Genomic DNA, 19,958 nt, shown 5'->3' on the forward strand with positions numbered 1-19,958 from the left:
CTCAGTATGCCAATAATTTTAGTGGCGCGAAGTCTTTGGATGCAACCAAATGTGGTGCCAGCTCAGACCTACAGGATGAACGTCTTCTGAGTTACGGGCCCCCCACTCCCGCAATTCAACCGTGCTTATCATGGAGGACGGAGTGGCGTAACGCCTTAGTGACAGTCTGCTTGCTTTTAATGCTACCCACCCTGACACACCTGTGAATGCGTTCAGCTACGATCCGTAATCCTTCATAGATGTGCAGCCGCATCCCACAGCCTCGCCCCCGAGATCACCCCGCAGCATCGCTCTGCTGCTGACGAGCTGTCGCTCTACTTCCCTCAACATACTTGGCCGATTGCACTTGAGAATCGGCGCACTGGGTTGGGCATCATGAGACTGCTGAACACTAGAACCGGAGAAATCAGGGAATTCTACAGCGAGGACGCTCCAAAGAAGTATGCCGTGCTATCTCATCGATGGGGCCACCCAAGGCAGGAGGTTTCGTATCAGGAGTGGGAGCATAGATCGTCCCGCATCGAGGTGAGGTCTCGCCAGGGATTTCAGAAGATCGAGAAATGTTGTAAGCTGGTCAACAGCGAGCAGGAGGGGGAGAAAGATGAGAACAGTAAAGTGGAATGGGTTTGGATAGACACGTAAGTGTTTTCTTCCGCACGGTCACCCGCATTGCATCCGGCAGGAGTCATGATTATGTTAGGACAATCCACTCGTCAAGATTGGGGATTTTGCCCTTAATTTCATGCGGTCACTGACGTCACAGGTGCTGCATCGACAAGAACAGCAGCCAAGAACTGTCCGAGGCAATCAACTCGATGTTTCGTTGGTATGAAGAGTCCTCGGTTTGCTACGTCCACCTAGACGATTATGCAAAAGATACATTAGACCTTCATGCACTTAGAGAGTGCAAATGGTTCTTACGCGGCTGGACGCTACAAGAGCTGATTGCTCCACGGGATGTCAAAATCTATAATAAGGATTGGTCATATCTCGGGGCAAAAAGCGATACCGAGATGTGCAAAGCCATCTCGGAAATCACCAGCATCGATGAGAGCATTCTTCTCCACAAAGTCAGTCATGGTTCGGCAAGCATTGCGAAAAGGATGTCGTGGGCTTCTAAAAGAGTGACCACACGCACTGAGGATACAGCTTACTGTCTACTGGGACTGTTCGACATCAATTTGCCGCTCCTCTACGGCGAAGGCCCGAAGGCTTTCAAGCGACTGCAAGAGGAGATTATGAAAACGTACCCCGAAGATCATTCGCTCTATGCATGGGGAATTCCTGTCGAGAAGTTCTCTAATCATATTGAGAATATTCAGGATGAGTTCGACAAGTTCCTGCCTGCAACTTCCGAACCGCTATACGGGTTGCTGGCTGAATCACCAAAAGACTTCGAGTTTTCTGGTAATTTTGCGCCAATACATTTCGCGGAGGCTTTTTACGTAGCAGTTGATCGTGCGCATAAGAAGGCAGACCCACCTCTCGTTCTCGGCAGTCAGGTGAGAATTGAACTCCCATTCTCCAAGTCGATATCTTTCCATTACTCGTTGGGCGAGCCACCAGTCTCCCAATTGCGCTGGGGGATCAGTGGGATGCTCCTCTGTAATGATGACCGAGACAAATCCGCGGGAATCTCTCTGCCCCTGCTTTTGTGGGGTTCAGGGCAATACAGCCGATATAAAGAGCTGCAGATTCTTCCGCGTTATTGGGTCGGCAAAGACTCTCACAATATTAAGAGTAACACATCCACAATAACCGTTGCTAAGGAGAGGAAGCCTGAACTTGCATCTGGAGACATCATAATCCGTCGCATGCATGACTGCCGGACGTCAATCGCCAACAAAAACAAAGAAACAATCTTCATAATCACGAATTCAAGTTTGCCGGTTCAAAGAGACCGGGCCGAAATCATCTATGTTGAGCCAAGTCTCACCGGTAATTTCTCCGGTATGATTTTTTCCGCAAATTCCAAAGAGCTGGCCTTCGTTATTGGACGTATTCAGGAGAAAACAGACGACCATCCGCAATTGCAGGTGGGCCTTATTCCCAAAGCCAATCCCGGAACCAGTTGCTTCGAAGGAAGGTACATATGGAACAGAGTGCTTAGAAACCGCACCGACCATGTATCTGTAGACATAGATCTGTTTAGTGTGCTCAAGATCGACTCTGAGCGGCACGAACTACCTGGAGAAGATGGCGGGTTCATCAACACATTGGATATTACTATCCGAGACAGCCTATCCGCCGTGGAGCAATGGCACCTGGGGCAGAATTCTAGCGGAAGCTCATATTCTAGTAGTGATGGCGGCACAGGCGTGATAAGTGAAGATAGCTCCGGCGAGGACGAGCATAGTGACGGCCGAACTCAGTTGGAGATGATGGCGGGGGGGCAGAACACATTAGTCATCCGTGAGGTAAAAACTAGAACTGATCCAGCCGAAGTTTTTAACGATGGAACGACTGAGGAGGAGGTCGCTGATAAAGCCGCCACAGGTGGAGGTTCAGATGTCGCAGAATAATGGAATCCCACCGACGAGCATTTGTCATGTGTCAGGTCTTCTATTTGTTATGAGAAATACATGGGACTTCTGAATATTAATACTCAATCTACATATAAAATTACAGCGCTAACAGAAGAGCAGCTAAAGCTGTATCACAAGAGCATCAAGGTAGCATTGAAAGAAAGTAAAAGCCTCGGTAACCGCGAGCGTTCGACGCTGAAACGTGCAATCCTGTCAGTTCCCCTCTCAATGACCCCCTGTTGCACCCGATTTGTTTTGATTAACTTCGCAATAAGTATTATTCAATAAACTTCAAAGGCCCCTATTTTCGCAACGATTGGATGTAATTTTGGACCCAAACGTTAAGTTTCCATTACTCTCATTCCCCGTATTTTCTATATAAAGAGTCTGCAATTCGGAAGCCACATCAAGCATCAGGCATCCCGAATTAAGGTCTCGAGAATAGGTCTACAACAAGAACACCATACGTTTCAGTGCATGAAGCTGAATAGTATGTCGAGACTAGGGAAACCTTTTCTCAGTACGGTTCATGAGCTTTCAATCAGCGAGGTGTATCAGCTACAGCTGCACCAAGCCCATTATAATGTCTCAAATGACGCATTTATTTTCACTACCTCTACTTCTACCTCTTCAACGTCTTCTGCTTCTCGGCACCGCGGCGCTCCGCCCGGCCCTCGACCAAAAGCCCCTTCTTGCGGCGGACGCCGTCCATGTAGCGCTTGGCAACGTTCTCCTTGTCGGCCAGCTCGCCCAGGTCCTCGAGGTCGTCCTCGGTGAAGGGCTGCCAGAAGGGGTCCTCGTCCAGGATGTCGTAGCCCGTGAAGATTAGCTGAGGCTGGGCGGCGCCCGATGTGCGCTTGCGCATGTCGTCGGCGAAGCCGAAGGACTCGGCCACGGGGAGCACCGACGAGATGGTGAAGAAGGGTGTGCCCTCGTTCATGGCCTCGGCGATGACGCGGCCGCGGCGGCGGGTGAGCACGTCGTAGACCCGACCAAGAACCTCGGCTGAAATGGAGTAAGTATGTGCACTTGGTTACCAAAACACAGGCGCTGGGGGGAGAGGGGGAAGGAAGAACTTACTGCTTGCTTGGATCTCACAGGAGTACATGGCCAGCATCAACCGGGGCGACCAGTCCAAGAATCCCTGGCGGATGGACTGCTGCACCGTCTTGATGACCTCACCGGTAAGCCTACCGAGTCTGTCTCGAGCTGACGCTTCTTCCTCGGTGGATGTCACAGTGACATCCTCAATGGTCACTGCGATGCCCTGCACAGGCTCGTGGCATAGTGGGCCCTGGTTGGTTGCCAGCTGGAAAGCATAAGTGATCTTGTCACACAGATGAGCTGCGCTGAGAGTTTCATCAGCTGCTGGCTTATCGTTTTCGCTACTGGCAGCGAAAATCTTGGAAAATATGCCGTCCTTAGTAGCATCGAGGAGGAGGTTGGGACCTATTCTGCGTGGACCAAACGCGGCGATGCTGTCGACCGAGCCTTTCCAGACCTCTCGGCCCTTGCCTTTGTCAATAGTGGCTTGGAGCTGTGTCTTCAACTCCTCAAAAGATAGTCCTTTGCCTTCCAGGATGTCGTCATCGGCCTCGATTGTTTCCTGTTCTTCAATGTCGCCAATACTGGTATCGGCGTCGTCGCGGGCGTTGCGTTCCGAGTAGATTCGCTTAATGGGACCCGAGTTCTTGAGGAGGAATTCCGTGACCTTGCCAGACAAGGGTTGCACTCTCAATGTAATACTAATCTGTTTGGAGCTTGTCACGCCAATGACCGCGCCACGTCCGAGCTCTTTATTCGCCTGCGGCTTCATCTCATCAGCTCTGACAATTGTCTCCCTGTATGGCACGATTGGTGCTCCTGCCTGAACATCACATCTGGCAAACCTCTCCTTCAGATCCGTGAGGCATCGCTCCAGGTGAAGCTCTCCAGCCGTAATCAGCACATGCTCACCGCTTCCGAATTGCTCGTACTCGGCACAGGGATCGCTCTGCACAAGTAGTTTCAGGCCATTGATCATCTTGTCCAGGTCGGCTGGGTTCACAGGCTCAAGCGCTACTCGCACAATGGGTTTACCTGCCATGTTGACGCCCGCTAGGTTCACAGAGCCTTCTAATTGACTGCAAAGCGTGCCGGACTTGAGGATGTGTCCTTCAAGACCGCCAATACCGAACACAACTCCAGCCGGGACCGAGGGAAGTGATTCCAGATTTCGACCCATCAACATGTACAGCGCCGTCACAGTCACCTTCTTCGGCTCCGGTGAAGCATGCGGGTGAGCTGGAGAGAACTTTGGTGGTAGGACGTAGAGCTCGTCCCCAACAGAGAGGGTGCCAGAATACATCCGTGCAAACCCGATCAAATGTTCGGGATCGGCTTCCTTTTTCTCGGGCTCCGGCACGATATCATCCAATGTCGTGCTATCCAGAGCGCGGGTGAGGTCGCCCACCCCATTCGTTTCAGAGGCTTGTGCTCTCGCCAACTCTGCGCGTTTCTTTCTTGCAAGCTCGCGAGCCTCCTCCGGGCTAAGCTGCCCAACCTTTCGCTTGTTTTGAGGCATTTCGCTCTCAGGGACGGACACCATTTTGCTCACGTAAGCTACCACAGGACTGGACTTTGAGGTCTTGAAGTTGACCATGGCATCCTTGATCGTGAGGTCGATGTGGGTAGAGCCTGGGGAATCTTCTAACAGTTCTGGAAGTCGCTCCGCTTGCGCTGCGATAGGCGAGGGTAGAGATTCGACCACAGAAACAAGTAGGGCTGTTGATAAGGGCAGCCAAGAAGCGAAGACGGTGCTCTGGAGTAGCCGAGGATCCCTTGACCGGGCGATGTGAGGGGGTATGGTGATGTTAAGAGACTTGGTGATCTTCTCCAACAGGGACGGATCACTAGGAAGAGTATTAGTACATATGAGAGCGTTGATTACCGGGTTACTCACCCCCTTCCGCTGTCACCACCAGTCGTGGCAGCATAGACAGCCCAGATCTGCTCGAGGACCAGCTGGACGAACATGGGCTTCAGGTTTCGGCCCTTTAGATGTTTTCGGCCGAGGACCTTCTTCGTCTTTGGATCCAGGTAGAAGTCACCCCAGAGGACCTTTTCCATGATATTTCTCTTGATACCGAGCTTCTTCTCGTACAGACTGGCGAACTGGCGTACAGTAAAAGCCCACCCGTCAATTGCACTGCTGAAAATGACGTTGTTCTTTTCCGGCGCGAAGTAGATCTCCTCGTCGTCTCTTTCTTGGAACTGCAACTCGTCCGTCTCGGTCGCCTGGCTTGCGAGCTCGGCCTCCTTTGCAACAGCAGCGGCTACCCTCTCGTCCATTCGCTCACGCCAGTTCAAATCTTCTTCCATGCGCTCGCCCTGGAAGAAACTACCCAGAACGACGTTGACCTGCTCGACCAGCTTGCTCAGGTGAAGGTATGCCTCGCCAGGCGTCATCTTCCACTCCGTGATCAAACGGTCCATCTTGTTGATTACCAGGATGGGCTTCAACTTCTCTATCCACGTCTGGCGCAGCACGGTGACGGTCTGACTGCAGACACCTTCCACGGCATCTACCAGCACTATGGCGCCATCGCACAACCTCGATGCCGTCGAGACTTCACTGCTGAAATCGATGTGACCAGGCGAGTCGATGAGATTGATCAGATACTCCTTGGGAACGGGGGCTGCGTCCGGGGCTGATCTCCGGAGCATGGAAAAGTACAGCGAGATGGCCGAAGACTCCATGGTAATGCCTCTGAGCTGCTCATCCGGTCTCGAGTCCAGGTACCGGATCTTGCCAGCCATCTTTGGGGAGATGATGCCGTTTGTGGCGATGAGGGCATCTGTCAGCGAGGTCTTGCCATGGTCTACATGCGCAAGAATACATATCTAGGTGGTTGTCAGGTTTCATGTCCATAGTGGAAGTCATGGAGAAGGGAGACATTACGTTCCGGACATCGTCGGCCTTGGACTGGAGACCAGCCAGCTTCTCGGGGCTAACGACAGGCATGGTGATACACTGCGTTGGAGGAGGGCCTAAGATAGGGGAGAACTGCCTCACTGCACGCGAGACACAGGCTCAGGCTAACAGACACCTGGGACTTCAAGAGCTTAGGTTGTGAGTCCAGACGACCTGTGCTGTGACTGCACTCTGTCTGCGGGTCTACTTGGGATCTGGGATGTGCTGAGGTTCAGCTGGTCTCGTCTGGGGTCACAGGATTTGGGTATATGGACTGCCCAGGACAGTGCTCGCTCGTCTCTATGTATGATTCTGCGCCTGGTGATGGTGACTAATAGCAGGCCACGGTCAGCTACCTAGGTATGGGAGCTTTTTTTCATTTTCTTCGGCCGCAGTTGGGCAGTGACGTCTGGGTTGCCCCACCTCGACGGATGGCTCATAATGATTTCGGGGGTCCAGGTCTCGCCTCACCATGAATACAGCTGGGGGATAATTTATGCTACGCTGAAGACCAATTCAAGATGCTGATTGGAGCATCGTCTGTGATTCGTAATTCGGAAAGAGAGACACACTCTCCGGTCCTGACGGACTCACCGGCTGTGATCAAACGCCGCCTCGCGCGTCCTGTTACAGATCTGAACTACATCTAACGCCGAGTGAAGGAGGGGCAACATGTCAGTTCCATAGCAGCCCCTCGACGACCCCGCTCTCACCACCTGCAGACACCCAGTCGAGTACAGTCGAAGGGAAAGACAGGGGAGACGGGCGCTAGATAGACCAGAGGGGCCAGAGGGGCTGGAGGGGTACAGGTTGGGCGACGATAACGATTAGGGACCCCTTCCACAGCCACAGCCATACCTAGGATGCCAACTGAGGAACTGAGGGGCCACAAAACCCTAATTTCGTTGCCCGCCAAAACTTCGGCAGGGTGGGCAGCAGCAATTTTCGCAGCCCGCCAGCCGCAACGTCGTGATCGCGCGCCCCTCTGTCAAAAATCGTCCAGCGGCGGGGCCTGACACGACCACCAAACCACCCAACGCACCCCCCAAAGCCGACATGAGCGCCTTTCAGAACGGCGAGCGGCCCATCCGCTCCATGGGCGACGACAGCGACGTCGAGGAGGAGGCCCTGGTCAACGACTACAAGGAGCAGGTCCAGTACGAGGATGGCATGGGCGACGAGCTCGAGCGCGTCAGCTCCATGACCATGGCCCAGCAGACCGACGACATCCAGTCCCGCCTCGTCGCCGCCGCCCAGCCCCTGGACTTCTCCGCGCCCCTCGAGGTCAAGTTCCAGAGCTACGACGCTTACTGCAACCTCTTCCACTTCATCCTCAACTCCGAGGGCCCCGTCGACCTCGAGCCCCCGTCGGTTAGTTGGCCCCCGAGCCCGAGCCCGAGCCCGAGCCTGAGCCCGAGAAATGCCGTCCCGCGAACCCTGACCTGGCTAACCATCGAGAATCTCTAGTACTACTGGGCCTGGGATGTCATCGACGAGTTCATCTACCAGTTCAACTCCTTCTCCTCCTACAGACTGCGCCTCGCGCGCCAGCCCAGGGACAACGAGGAGGAGCGCCAGATCCTCAAGGAGAACCCCAACACCTGGGGCTGTTACAGCGTGCTCAACGTCCTCTACTCCCTCATCCAGAGATCGCAGATCACCGAGCAGCTGGCCGCCATGAAGCGTAACGAGGAACCCATGGCCGTCGCGGGCGAGTACGGCTCCAAGAACCTGTACCGCATGCTGGGATACTTCTCCATCATCGGTCTGCTGCGTGTGCACTGTCTTCTCGGAGACTTCAGCCTCGCCCTCAAGACCCTCGACGACATCGAGCTCAACAAGAAGGCCATGTTCGCCCGCGTCATGGCCGCTCACTTCACCACCTACTACTACGTCGGTTTCTCCTACATGATGATGCACCGCTACGCCGATGCCATCCGCATGTTCAGCCACATCCTGGTCTACGTCTCGCGCACCAAGAACTTCCAGAAGAACGCCCAGTACGACTCCATCACCAAGAAGAACGACCAGATGTACGCATTGATCGCCATCTGCGTTGCCTTCCACCCCACCCGTCTCGACGACACCATCCACACCGCCCTGCGTGAGAAGTACGGCGACCAGCTCCTGAAGCTGCAGCGCGGCGGCCCCGACTCGCTCCCCATCTTTGAGGAGCTGTTCCGCGCTGCCTGCCCCAAGTTCATCTCCCCCGTCCCCCCGGATTTCGACAACCCGGAGGCCAACGTTGACCCCATTGACCACCACCTGTCGGTCTTCATGGACGAGGTCAAGACCAACATGTGGAACCCCACCGTCCGATCCTACCTGCGCCTGTACACGACCATGGACCTGAAGAAGCTCGCTGGTTTCCTGGAGGTGCAACCTGAGGAGCTCCGCTCGTTCCTCCTGGTCAACAAGCAGCGCACCAAGCAGCTGCGCTGGGCCGACCAGGGCCTGCTCGATGGTGAATGGGTCAACGTCAGTGACCTCGACTACGCCATGCAAGGGGTACGTATCTCCTTCCCTGCCCCGATTTCGCTTGACCAACCAAGCTTTTCTGTGCTACGGTCAAGCTTTTCGTGCATCGATGTACTAACCAAGACATGCAGGACCTGATTCACATTTCCGAGGCCAAGGTCGGACGCAAGTTGGTGGACTGGTATCTGCGCAACCTGTCGCGGACATACAACTAGAAGACTGATGGAGACCCGTTTTCCTCTTGTCGAGAGGAGGGTTTATGAGTTCTCGGCAGTTCGTGTTCGGACGAGCGAGAATGGTTACACAGGGACGTGTTCATTCCTGTTTCTCTGTTTGCATTGCACAGGCGTCAAGGGGGAAACCAAACCAAACGGGCTGCTGGATGAAGTGTGAAGGAAATCCGGCAAAAACTGTTATGGGCTGTCATGATGATCGCCTCGGATAGATACTATGAATAAGCAGAAACGATAATAACCCAGCTGCAGTTCTCGCGTGACACGACTACTAGGCCAGCCCAATCCAGAGCAACCTACTGCTGTTTCTTGTGTTTGTCTACCTGTTGTAGCGAGGTCGAGGTAAAGGCTGGCAGGACGTAGGCAATTACAGCCTGCCATGCTTACTACACCTAAAACGCCACTTTTTATGTATGTACGTATGTGTCACATCGGGCATAGGATTCTGTACCATCGCGCTGGGTTCCTCCTCGCTTAACCGACCACCAACGGCCATAGCTTCCTGCAGAACGCAACCAACGAGCGGCCACGAACCCTTTCCAGGGCGCGCAGAATCGGTCGTCATCTTATCTGATTTTTCTGACTCACGCCAAGCGTGCAGACGGCAGATAGTCATGCATACCGCCGCAGCCTGGGCTGACTCTGGGGCGCGCTGGTTGGTCGAATTGCCTGGCAGCCGGGCCGCCTTGCGATGAAGTTTTCTTCTTCTTTGGTTGGATCTACGGCGTGCCGTTGTTCGAGTGGTACTGGAAGAGCTGCTCGCCCTCTTCACCGACAAGGTAGCTATATCCCACCATACATGCTGAGCTAGGCTCCCGGGCAGCTTACGCGACATGTCATGATTGCTTTTTCTTCCCTGTCTCCCTTGTTAGAAGGACGGTTGTTGGTTGACGGGAGAACCAAACAGGTTGCGTCTGCCTTGCATGGCGGCGGCAGAGGCCGCTGCTATCATGACATGATCACGGTGCCGCCGGTTGGCTCGAGATGACGATGTTGGAGCGGGCTCGCGGCCTGGTCTGGCAATCCATGGCACAAAGGACGTGATGGATGAGTCGCGGTGGAAATAGGCTTCAGCCTGCAGCATGCCAAGATATGCTACAATCGGGGAGAGGCGTGCCCGTGACACCCGCTGACAAACGAGCTTGTGTCTCTTGCTCTTGGGTCTGTGATATGTAGTGTGTGACCTGTGGATCTGTGAGAGATATCTCATTTAATAAGATTCAGAGCAGGCGAAGAATGTTTTTAATTTCTAGGGTTTAGGACGGGAATGAGCAGTCGTAGTATTCTCAGATTGGTAATGCATGAGACTACACGGGACTGAGTTAAGTGAGGTCGTATTCCTTTGCGAATCCACGGGCAGGCTACTGTCGGTCTGCGCTGTATAATCACACATGGCGTACCATAGGATCTAGTCTAGGTATGCACTATACATACTTCCTCGAACATATGCGGCCCGTTGACTCAGCACTTGGCTGTATACTTACAGCATCTACGCTTGGCCTCGAGGGCCCTAGCGGCGCTCCAATGGAGTCCCGCCGCTGCCCCCGACGGTCCGGCACTTCCATTCTGGACTCACCTACACGTGCTTGTCGGAACCGGCACAGTCGGCTAATGCGGTTCTGGAGATCCATAGTCGTGCATGTCGTGGTGACCTCAAGGCGTCACTCTTGAGGTGCCGAATTGCCTGCCAGCAGTATTTCTTGCACGTCGGAGTTTCAAGGGCAGATCGCTTACCATTTAGGGATGGAAGCTCTGCAAGCTCTGTTTGTCACGTCGAGGAAGCCCGGGGAATGGGTGAGTGCTCTAGAATGTGAATGGATGCAGGTGGGCGGGTAGGTCCGTTAACGTCATAACTCCCGAGGTCTGGGGTTGGGGACTAGCGGCCTTGTCGTGTGTCCTTGTTTTAGCGATATCGACTTACGAAATGGCCGTCGACGGTCGAGCTCCTCTTCAAATATTCTGGCCCGGCCAAGAGAGGAACCTTAGTATCCACCGGCAGGCCAGGTCGGGATAGCATCGTTTCTCCGCGAGATGAGCTCCTCGTGGTCAGGCTGGCATTCATCTCGTTCTGCCCACTTGCCGCCTCTGCAGATCAGTCACGCAGAGAGTTTCCTGGGTGTGCAGCCTAGACGACGCAGTGTAATGACTTGGCAGAGTCGCCAAGCTCGCCAAGGACCCCAAGATGTGAATCCCGAGGGCTGGCTCGCCGCCCGTGGGCGTGGTGAGCCCGCATGCCCCCCGGCCTTGGTATCTCTTGGTGTTTGTGACTGCGTTTGACCAGTGTGCAGCTAAGGGAGCCCTCCCCCCCGAGAGTACCCCAAGGCTCTGAAACGATGTTTCTTCATCGAGCCCCAGGTGTCAGTCGACGGTCTAGATGCATCGCATCGTATGGTGGGAATAGGCCGACCTCATATTGTGGCCAGACTATCTCACCTCTGTACCCCCCGTAAGCCTCGCGCAGATGTCGAACCATGTCTCTTACGGCGTGCCGGCAGGCAGGCAAGCAGGCAGGCAGGCAGGCAGGCAGAGGGGCTGAAGGGGGGAAGTCGACCGCCCCCCTTGCGATAGACATCAGGATGGTCTTGGCCAGGCATGGGTCGTGACGATGGATGGACTAACTACACACACATGCTGCGTTTAATTGCATCGCAAGGTCCTAGCCAGTCCGTCAGGTTGGGTGCAAATCAGCCCCCCGCCAGTGCTAGCCTCTTGGCTTTTCCCCTAACGTGCAGCCCAGTCTGTAAGGTTGCCTCTCAGCAGCAATCCCATGCCAGAGGCCGATTCTCGTTCAAGATGTAAGGACCTCGCAAACTCCCCCGTCCCCCTCCGCCTCTTCCTCCGAGAGGCCTGCTGCAAACCGCCGTCGAATCAGACAGTTCCTCACTGGCATCATACGCCCCGGAGCATTGTGCCACGGAACGGATAGCCTGCGCCTTCCTGATCCATCCTGCCGTGTCTCGATACTGACTGGAGAGCTCGTCTGCTCTGCAGCCCCGGCAGCTACCACACCCACACACCAACCCAGTATATCCGCATTTGCGTGCTGTCTGGAGACGCAGCGACAGCCATTATTACATTGCATTACATTGGATGCAATATACATACCTAAGATAAAGACTCGCAGCTTCCCGCCCGCAGCATTCCATCTTCCCGCCATAACCGCAGCATCGGACGATTTTCACCCCCCACGACTCCCCCAGAGCCTTCCGACCCTGCTGTAAGGAACTTCTCGAACGCCGTGCAACTCCCGGAGAACGTGGCCAGGCCGACACGTCTGACTGGATCGCCGAGCTTGCAAGACAATACTTGAGCCTTCGCTTCATTCCTTCTAGGTTCCTCACCGCGTTTTCGCATACTGCTCCACTCGGTACCTTGCAGCTGGTTCCGGGCCCTTTAGCTATCGAAAGTAGCAAAAGAAAAAAAAAAAAAAAGATAACCCAGGGTGGGCAGAAGACGCGACTTGTGACGACCGACAACCCGGATTCCTCCAGTTCTACTCGGTTTTATTTCTCTTCCACGCTTCCTTTCGCACGTTTGCGCAAATCGCCCGCTCATTCAGCTTCAGCCGACAACTGTCGCCCGATTGTATTGTGCGCCCGCCCGCACCAGAGCATCTTACCAGCGGCACATCGAGCCTGTCGCATCTTGCACCCCGACAACAGCCGGTCGAGCCAGTGACGTCGTCCACCACTACCGGCGCCAGGTAGCCTTCCAGCTCTATAGTGAGCTTGGTGTGTCCTCCACCTACCAGATGTTGGACGGTACGAAGCTGCCTCCTCCGCCCTCTCCTTGAGGCAACGTGAGTCAGGTATAAAGCATTCGTATCGTTTGTATCTCAATACGGAACACGACTTGGATTCATCACACCACACATATCAGCCACCATGTCTGAAGGCCTGGAGACTCCACTGCAGAGCCCGGAGAGCGGCGTCTCGCCAAAGTCACAGCCGACCCCGAAGCAGGCGGACTACTTCCCCGGCGACAAGCAGCCAGAAACGACGACAGCCCCCGGCGATGACAGCGACGATCTGCCGGAACACACCGAAGCAGGCGCTTCCATCATCGAGGTGGCGGCCGGTGCGCAGCTCGACACGAAGGGCAAGGACAAGGAGATGGACAACGATAGCGACGCGAGCGCCACCACGCCGGGCGACACTGCACCTAGTCCGGGCAGCAGCAGCGAGCCGCCCTCGAGGAAGATGTCCATCTCCTCGGTTACTTTCCGCCAGCCGTCCAACCCATCGCTGCCGCAAGGTCTGAAGAAGAAGCCACTTGATGCCGCTCGTAGGAGAGACGCTTCTCCGCCACATCGTAGGTAAGTGATAGGGATACTTTTCATCGCCTAGCCGTTCGATTTCTACTTTTTTTTTGTGTTGGGCGCATTCCTGACTACATTGATGCGCGATTGTGCGCAATGATCACAAACCATGGAGGCACAAGAGGGTTGCGGCGGGCGGCTCTGGCCGGCAATGCTCTGCCCAGAGGAGCCTCAAGTGAGGTTAAGCAAATCCAACGTGGTCGCGTGGGATGACCCTTGGCCGGAACTACCCCAAGATGCATCGCGGCCCGCTGCGGTCTCGACACTGGGAATGGGAACGCTAGTGCCCTCTTGGGCCACTGCTGCACGATTATTCTGGGGCGGCACTGATGCTTTCGGGTTCACTTGCGACCAGCCCATCGTTTATTTGTGTGAGGGGTCGTCACATGTTCTGTCCTGCACCACCCCCGACCAGGCAAGGTCCTGGTACGTGAGTGGATCACGAACCCAAAGCGCAGCATCTCCAGATCCTGTAGCCAGCTACCACCTTACGAGCTTACCTGCGCCGACTTGCCGTCAGCCGCGCCGCCTGGCCACGGGGGAAGCTCTATGCCAAAGATGGACGAGCGCCGCCGGAAGCTGGTGCTATCGCCAAGCTGGGTTGCCTCCCTGGGCCCTGGCCGTGACCCGCCAGGGGCTGCAGCAAGCACTCCTCTTCCCAACGCACACACTGAGCAGCACCATAACACACCACGCCGTTTCCCCGCTATCTAATCACCCCACCTCCTCTTGAGTCAGCCCAGTCTTGCCAGTGGTGAGGTGCAGGCCCGGTGGGGAGAAAGGGTCACCCTTACCACTGACGTACGGTAGCCTGCGAACCACGGCGTACCGTGCAGCGGCGAACAGACTGGGGCCAACGAACTCTACTCTCGCTCGTCGACCGCTTTGGCTTCATTCCTCCAATCTCACGAAAGCCGCGCATTGGTAAAGTTGCCGTGCTACGGTGCGCTCCCTGCTTAATAGTAGATGTCTTAAGATCTTCTCTCGTCATTCCTCTTCCTCTACCCCGCGAAATACCGATTAGCCTAGGACCCCTCGCGCAGCGTCATTTGCGCCGATGGCGACGGAAATAGAGACACTGACCGAGCCGTCCGATAGATTCCAGTCCCACGTCGCATTCGACAACATCCCATTGGGCGAATCGACCGACTTCAATCCCATCGCTTTCACGCTCAATGCCAAACATGCCGGTTACCAGTCGAGCCGGAGGAGTCGTACGTTCATGGTCGGCGTCGACGACAATGCGTATTCCGACCATGCGCTTCAGTGGCTGCTCGAGGAGCTTGTGGACGACGGCGACGAAGTGATCTGCGTTCGCGTGATTGAGACGGCCACTCGCCTGACGAATACGGCATATCAGGAGCACGCGCAAGCCCTAATGGACATCTGTCAGTCAAAGAATAAGAAGAACCTGGCCATATCACTCGTCGTCGAGTATGCCGTTGGGAAGCTTCACAACACTTTTCAACATCTGGTAAGACCGCTGAAGGAATAACCCCCATTTACCCTCCCCCGAACTGAGCTGACTCGCTACTGTAGATCAAGATTTACCAGCCATCTATGCTCATCGTCGGGACCAAGGGACGCAGTCTTGATACTGTCTCGGGACTTTTCGTAAACCGCAGCTCGTTCTCCAAGTACTGCCTCCAGTACTCGCCTGTTCCTGTTGTTGTCGTGCGCCCTACTGAGAAACGCGAGAAGAAGCGGATCAAGCGGGCTCAGGACCCCTCGCGTCAGAGCTACCTTCACATGTTACCTGGCAATAAGCATGAGGCCGACAGCGAGAACAGTAGTGTTTATGAGCTTGAGCCGAATCTGACCGCTGACGAGGAGGCCCACCGCGTTGCAGTTGCAAATGGCCTCCCTGCGAAGTACGATCCCACTATCAAACCAATCGATCCAAATGTTCTTCTGGGCCGCAGTGGAAGCAACCGTCGCTCTGTGCATGCAGCAGGACCGACCGCGGAAGCCATTGCGCTTGCCGCAACTGGCCGACTGCCTGCTTCACCAGAGCCGAAAGACGACGAAGGATCGGAGTCTGAGTATGAAGAGGAGTTTGAGGTCTCAACGGGCGAGCAGGCCCTTAAGAAGGAACGGCTGCACAACATGGAAATCAATGAGGGAGCGGCCCTTAAAGAAATGCGGAAACTGAGCAAGGACTCGATTGCCGAGGAGGAGTCGGACGAAGATGGCGGCGCCAAGACGGATAAACGATAACAATAATCAACGCCGGGGTGCATTGTCTAGCGTGGATGGTGTGTTGTGATGAAGGCGGCAGATGGAGTTGTAGAGAGCAATGCCAGTCGAGAGTCTTTGGGCTCGGGCATAACTCGCCTCAAGGATCGTGGTACGGATATTCATTGGCCTCGCATCGGCAGTCATTGGCGTTCCCTGGGTAGTGATTTTCAAGCGGTATGCTGTCCTATGGGATGGACAAGCGGAGATACAGATACTCCACTCATGTAGCAAGTTTACAGCTAGTTGCTATTGCAGTAGTTACATTCAAGATTCCCCAAGCGCATTCTGGTCTTCATGCGGGTATCTGGTGAGAAGCCTCGAGACATGTGGGCGGCCCAGGTACTACTAAGCCTGTGGGAGAGGCTTGCCTTGAAGTGTCATGATAACTTTCAGCTACACATTCCTTAGCCGCTGTTGAGCTGCAAAATCATACCAGGCAAAGCCCAACCTCGCGCGGGCCAGTTGGTGTCGTTATCCATAACCCAACGATGAGGGTGAACATCCTTTACACCCCACTTAATACACACTCGGTTGATTTAATTCTTTAAGCTGTGTGGTATCTTCTGTGTGATTGTATATGTGGAGTCCCGGGGCTACTCACGAGCGTTACGTGCCATCAGCTTTGTTTCGATGATTTCTATAGCAGCAATGAGCTTTTCGCTGGCCTTTGCTAGCTAGGCGCATCGCCGACCTAGTGATGCGCCGCTTCAAAGAGTCATCTGTGGAGACCTTAGGCTGAGACCAATCAACACCCCTCCTTCTCTTCTTGTTTTAACAAGCATCAACGGGACCAGGTAATGTCAGCGCTGCCGTCTGACGCGGACGAGCAGATTGCCGAAGGGCTCACCCATACATCGCACGCCGTTCCATTATATCAATACGAGCCCTTGGAAAAGAACTGCATTCGCGTGGTCGACCTTCAGCCAGCTCAAACTTCAGTGGAGCAGCTGCGATGCAGATTTGTCAACGTCGACTTGGACAAGGACGACATTCCCTACGAGTGTATCTCGTACACATGGGGGGCTCCGGACTTCGATCATGCTGTCTCCATCATCTCGAAAGAGACGCCCTGCAATATTCGGATCACTGAAAATCTGGCTGATGCTTTGCGTCGGTTCCGCTTGACTGATCGCCCGCGCCGTCTCTGGGCCGATGCTATCTGCATCAACCAGGAAGATGACGGTGAAAAGAGCACCCAGATCCCGCTTATGGGGAATATCTTCCACGGGGCCTTAGGCGTCTTGGTCTGGCTAGGCTCCAGTCATGCCGAGCAGCTGGCGCGGCTGCGTTCCCTATCGCGACGCACTATCACTCGAGTCGAATCATTATCAATGCGAGACATGGAGTCGGTCACGGATTCGTTCGAGAAGCTCCTGGCTCTTCCGTGGTTTACGAGGCGCTGGGTCATTCAGGAGGTCGTCCTGAACCCCAACGTCTTCTTCTTTTGCGGCACCGTGGAGCTGCCCTGGATAGCGTTCCACTCATGCCTGGTGAAAACGACATTTCCCGAATCCACAGCGCTGAGAATCCTCCGGGCGGTCAGGTCCATGAAGACCATGTTTGAGCTATGGAAAGGCTGGGCGTTGCCGCGGTCGGAGCCACAGGCAGTGGCTAGCTCCATCGGCCGGATTCTGCACATCTTCGACGCCTATGAGTGTGCGGACGGCAGAGACCGTCTGTACTCGGTGGCCGCGCTGGCCAGCAACGTTAATGTCCATCTTAGCGGCACGACATCGGCTTCATTGAAGCAAGATCTCCGTGGAGATGCGTTGTCTATTTCCGTCAACTACTCACGCAGCCTTGAAGAGGTGTACATCGACTTTGCCGAAGAAGCCGTTGGGAAGGGACATCTCTTCTGGTTGTTGTGTATGGTATCGTCTCGCAAACAGATGGACCCCTCAAAACCTAGAGCTGAAGGCTTGCCTTCTTGGGTGCCTGACTGGCGGATTGGGCGTACTCACCCGTACCGCGAAATGCCGCTTGTCCCATTATCTTCTGTCCAATATGAACACACATTATCGGCACACAGGATCGAAGTGCCCATCAACATATGGCTGGCAGATGAAGACTCCCCAAACCATGCAAAGCGAGAACTTCCTCGCATTCACTGGCGATCTACATGCTTCCCGGCAAACAAGCCGGTCTTGGAAATGATTGCCTGGTTTCGGGATATAGCGCGTACCTTGTGCCAATACGTAATCGAGGGTATCCCGCCACCCATTGGAGATTCCATTTATATTCGCAGAGCCATGTATCTCTCCAAGGAGGCGCTGGAAAAGCTTTTCGATTCAGTCCAACCATTCTCGGAATTGGATATACGGTCTTTTCTTCGGGGCATCAAACCCAGCAATGTCATTGACACAAAGCATCAACCAGTTAACACCCCCGGCCCCACTCCCACTGATCAGCGCGAGCTCCCTAGTTTTATGTCTGCGTATAATGCGGAGGACCTAGATCATATATCCGAGATAATGTCCGGTCCGGCAGCGGACCTGTGTCTGTTTATAAGCGAACCATTGGTGGTGCCGTCTCCCGGCAAGCCGGGTCCGCGGCTCATCGGCATTGGGCCCAACACGCTGGAGGTTGCTGACAGCGTAGTCTGGCTTTCTGCAGTGAATCCAAATGTCGGTATGAAAACCCCGCAGGATACACTGTTCGTCTTCCGCGACGCCGCGGTGAGGTCGGACGTACCGGATAGGCCAGCCTTGCGTTTTGTGGACAACGCCTCGGGGTTCGGCTTTCATTGGGACCCGCAGGAGAAGTTGACCGACCCCAGTGCCGTCAACTTCGAGTACGCCCAGGCGGGAGCTTCGAAGCGCACGGAGCGTTGCCAGTTTACGTTTCTTGTACGATAGCATGTCACATAGACGTACTGTGGTGGGCTGGATATACTGCCGCTGCAGGGGCAGCTCGATATAGTTTACACATATTGAGTTCAGATGTACATTAATCATCATGACCTTGTAGAACTGACTGAAAGAACAGTGCCTCCTGACGAAAATTCTCTTCAAGCGACCCCAACCTCCTTTTAGAGAACTGTTGGAGTTCTTGTGATCTAGTAATATGATAGTGAGACCTGCCACCCACGTACATGCATGTCACCTTGAGCATCCGCATACATATCATTGTGATTCCCAAGTCCTTCCATCCTAGTGATGTTAAGTTTACTTCTTCCCTCGGCGACCGACCTCGTTCGCCGCTGCCACAGTAATGGCCAGGATTCCGTCTCGAGTGCGGCTTAGGTTTGCAGGGTCGGCTTCACCAGGTATGTGGCAGAACAGGACGTTGAGCTCACGCCGCTTCGCATAGCGATTCGCGAGGCTCTCATAGTTGAGGAATCCGCACAGATAAGGCCCACCTTCGTCATGCGGCCTGATGTCAATGGGCGAGCGGCGCTGGACCCCCGAATCTGATACGACCGCGTTCGCATCATCTGCTCGCGGGTCAAGGCGATCATCGCAGACCCCGGCCCTCTCAAACTGATAGCGAGATTTCAGGATCGCACTGGCGCCATCTGCGACTGCATCGATGTCCAGAGCGCTGCGCAGACCCATCGGCAGACGAACCCATGGGCACGGCTCGAGGTCCTTGATCGTCTGCCCCACGTCGTCGGCCGCCGTGTAGTACTCGCTCTGCTCCACGGCACTCCACCAGTTGCTGCTCATGCCCTGCTTGTAGGCCGCGCGCTCGAGCGTCAGCCAGGTCCAGCCGCGCGCCTCGCCGAGGTGGATGAAGACGTCCACGTCGTCGGCGTGCTTCTGGTGCAGGTCCCGGCAGAAGGCGCGCACGTACCTGTACTCCGACCTGACATAGTGCGGTAGGGTGATGATGTTGATGCGGTTGGCTGACGGATTCAGAGCTGTCTTGGGCTCAAGCGTGCGTGGTAGCAGTGTGGTGACTAGATAGGACGTGTTCTCATCGATACGCCCACCGTCGGTTCCATCGGGATATGGCTGAAGCTAGTCAATTGCGGTCGGGGGAAAAGACATCAAGCCCGACTCACACCGAGACCTGTGACAAGGACATTGATCTCACTGACTACGGTCATCTTGGAACAACTTTCTGTTGATGGTGAAGCTAAGTAGAGAATGAATGTCCTACGGCCTTCCCGGCTTCGAGATGCTAAAGGCGACGGGAGCTTGTATATGGAGAAGGTGGGGATTACAGATAACCATCAGTCTTCTCCGAAGTCCGCAATATCTCATGCACCTAGT

The 19,958-nt window shown here is 54.8% G+C and overlaps 5 protein-coding genes across 5 annotated transcripts; 4 read left to right on the plus strand and 1 right to left on the minus strand.

The window, feature by feature from the left end:
- Window positions 1–375: 375 nt before the first annotated feature.
- Window positions 376–2,522, plus strand: JN550_010071 (uncharacterized protein; the record flags this gene model as incomplete). The annotated part of the gene is made up of 2 exons (XM_049308285.1): window positions 376–638; window positions 764–2,522. The coding sequence occupies 2 exons, from the start codon at window positions 376–378 to the stop codon at window positions 2,520–2,522; spliced, it is 2,022 nt and encodes a 673-aa protein (XP_049167999.1).
- A 5,011-nt stretch (window positions 2,523–7,533) lies between these two features.
- Window positions 7,534–9,170, plus strand: JN550_010072 (uncharacterized protein; the record flags this gene model as incomplete). The annotated part of the gene is made up of 3 exons (XM_049308286.1): window positions 7,534–7,848; window positions 7,945–8,985; window positions 9,087–9,170. 3 exons carry the CDS (start codon window positions 7,534–7,536, stop codon window positions 9,168–9,170), a joined length of 1,440 nt encoding a protein of 479 aa, XP_049168000.1.
- Window positions 9,171–13,072: 3,902 nt separating this feature from the next.
- On the plus strand, window positions 13,073–15,723 carry JN550_010073 (uncharacterized protein; the record flags this gene model as incomplete). The annotated part of the gene is made up of 6 exons (XM_049308287.1): window positions 13,073–13,499; window positions 13,629–13,932; window positions 13,983–14,203; window positions 14,317–14,449; window positions 14,605–14,980; window positions 15,046–15,723. The coding sequence occupies 6 exons, from the start codon at window positions 13,073–13,075 to the stop codon at window positions 15,721–15,723; spliced, it is 2,139 nt and encodes a 712-aa protein (XP_049168001.1).
- An 818-nt stretch (window positions 15,724–16,541) lies between these two features.
- JN550_010074 (uncharacterized protein) lies at window positions 16,542–18,599 on the plus strand (the record flags this gene model as incomplete). The annotated part of the gene is made up of 1 exon (XM_049308288.1): window positions 16,542–18,599. One exon carries the CDS (start codon window positions 16,542–16,544, stop codon window positions 18,597–18,599), a length of 2,058 nt encoding a protein of 685 aa, XP_049168002.1.
- A 309-nt stretch (window positions 18,600–18,908) lies between these two features.
- JN550_010075 (uncharacterized protein) lies at window positions 18,909–19,792 on the minus strand (the record flags this gene model as incomplete). The annotated part of the gene is made up of 2 exons (XM_049308289.1): window positions 18,909–19,703; window positions 19,748–19,792. 2 exons carry the CDS (start codon window positions 19,790–19,792, stop codon window positions 18,909–18,911), a joined length of 840 nt encoding a protein of 279 aa, XP_049168003.1.
- Between the last annotated feature and the right edge of the window lie 166 nt (window positions 19,793–19,958).

Source organism: Neoarthrinium moseri (assembly GCF_022829205.1).
Source record: "Neoarthrinium moseri strain CBS 164.80 chromosome Unknown scaffold49_Wmoseri_CBS_16480, whole genome shotgun sequence".
Taxonomy (NCBI): domain Eukaryota; kingdom Fungi; phylum Ascomycota; class Sordariomycetes; order Amphisphaeriales; family Apiosporaceae; genus Neoarthrinium; species Neoarthrinium moseri.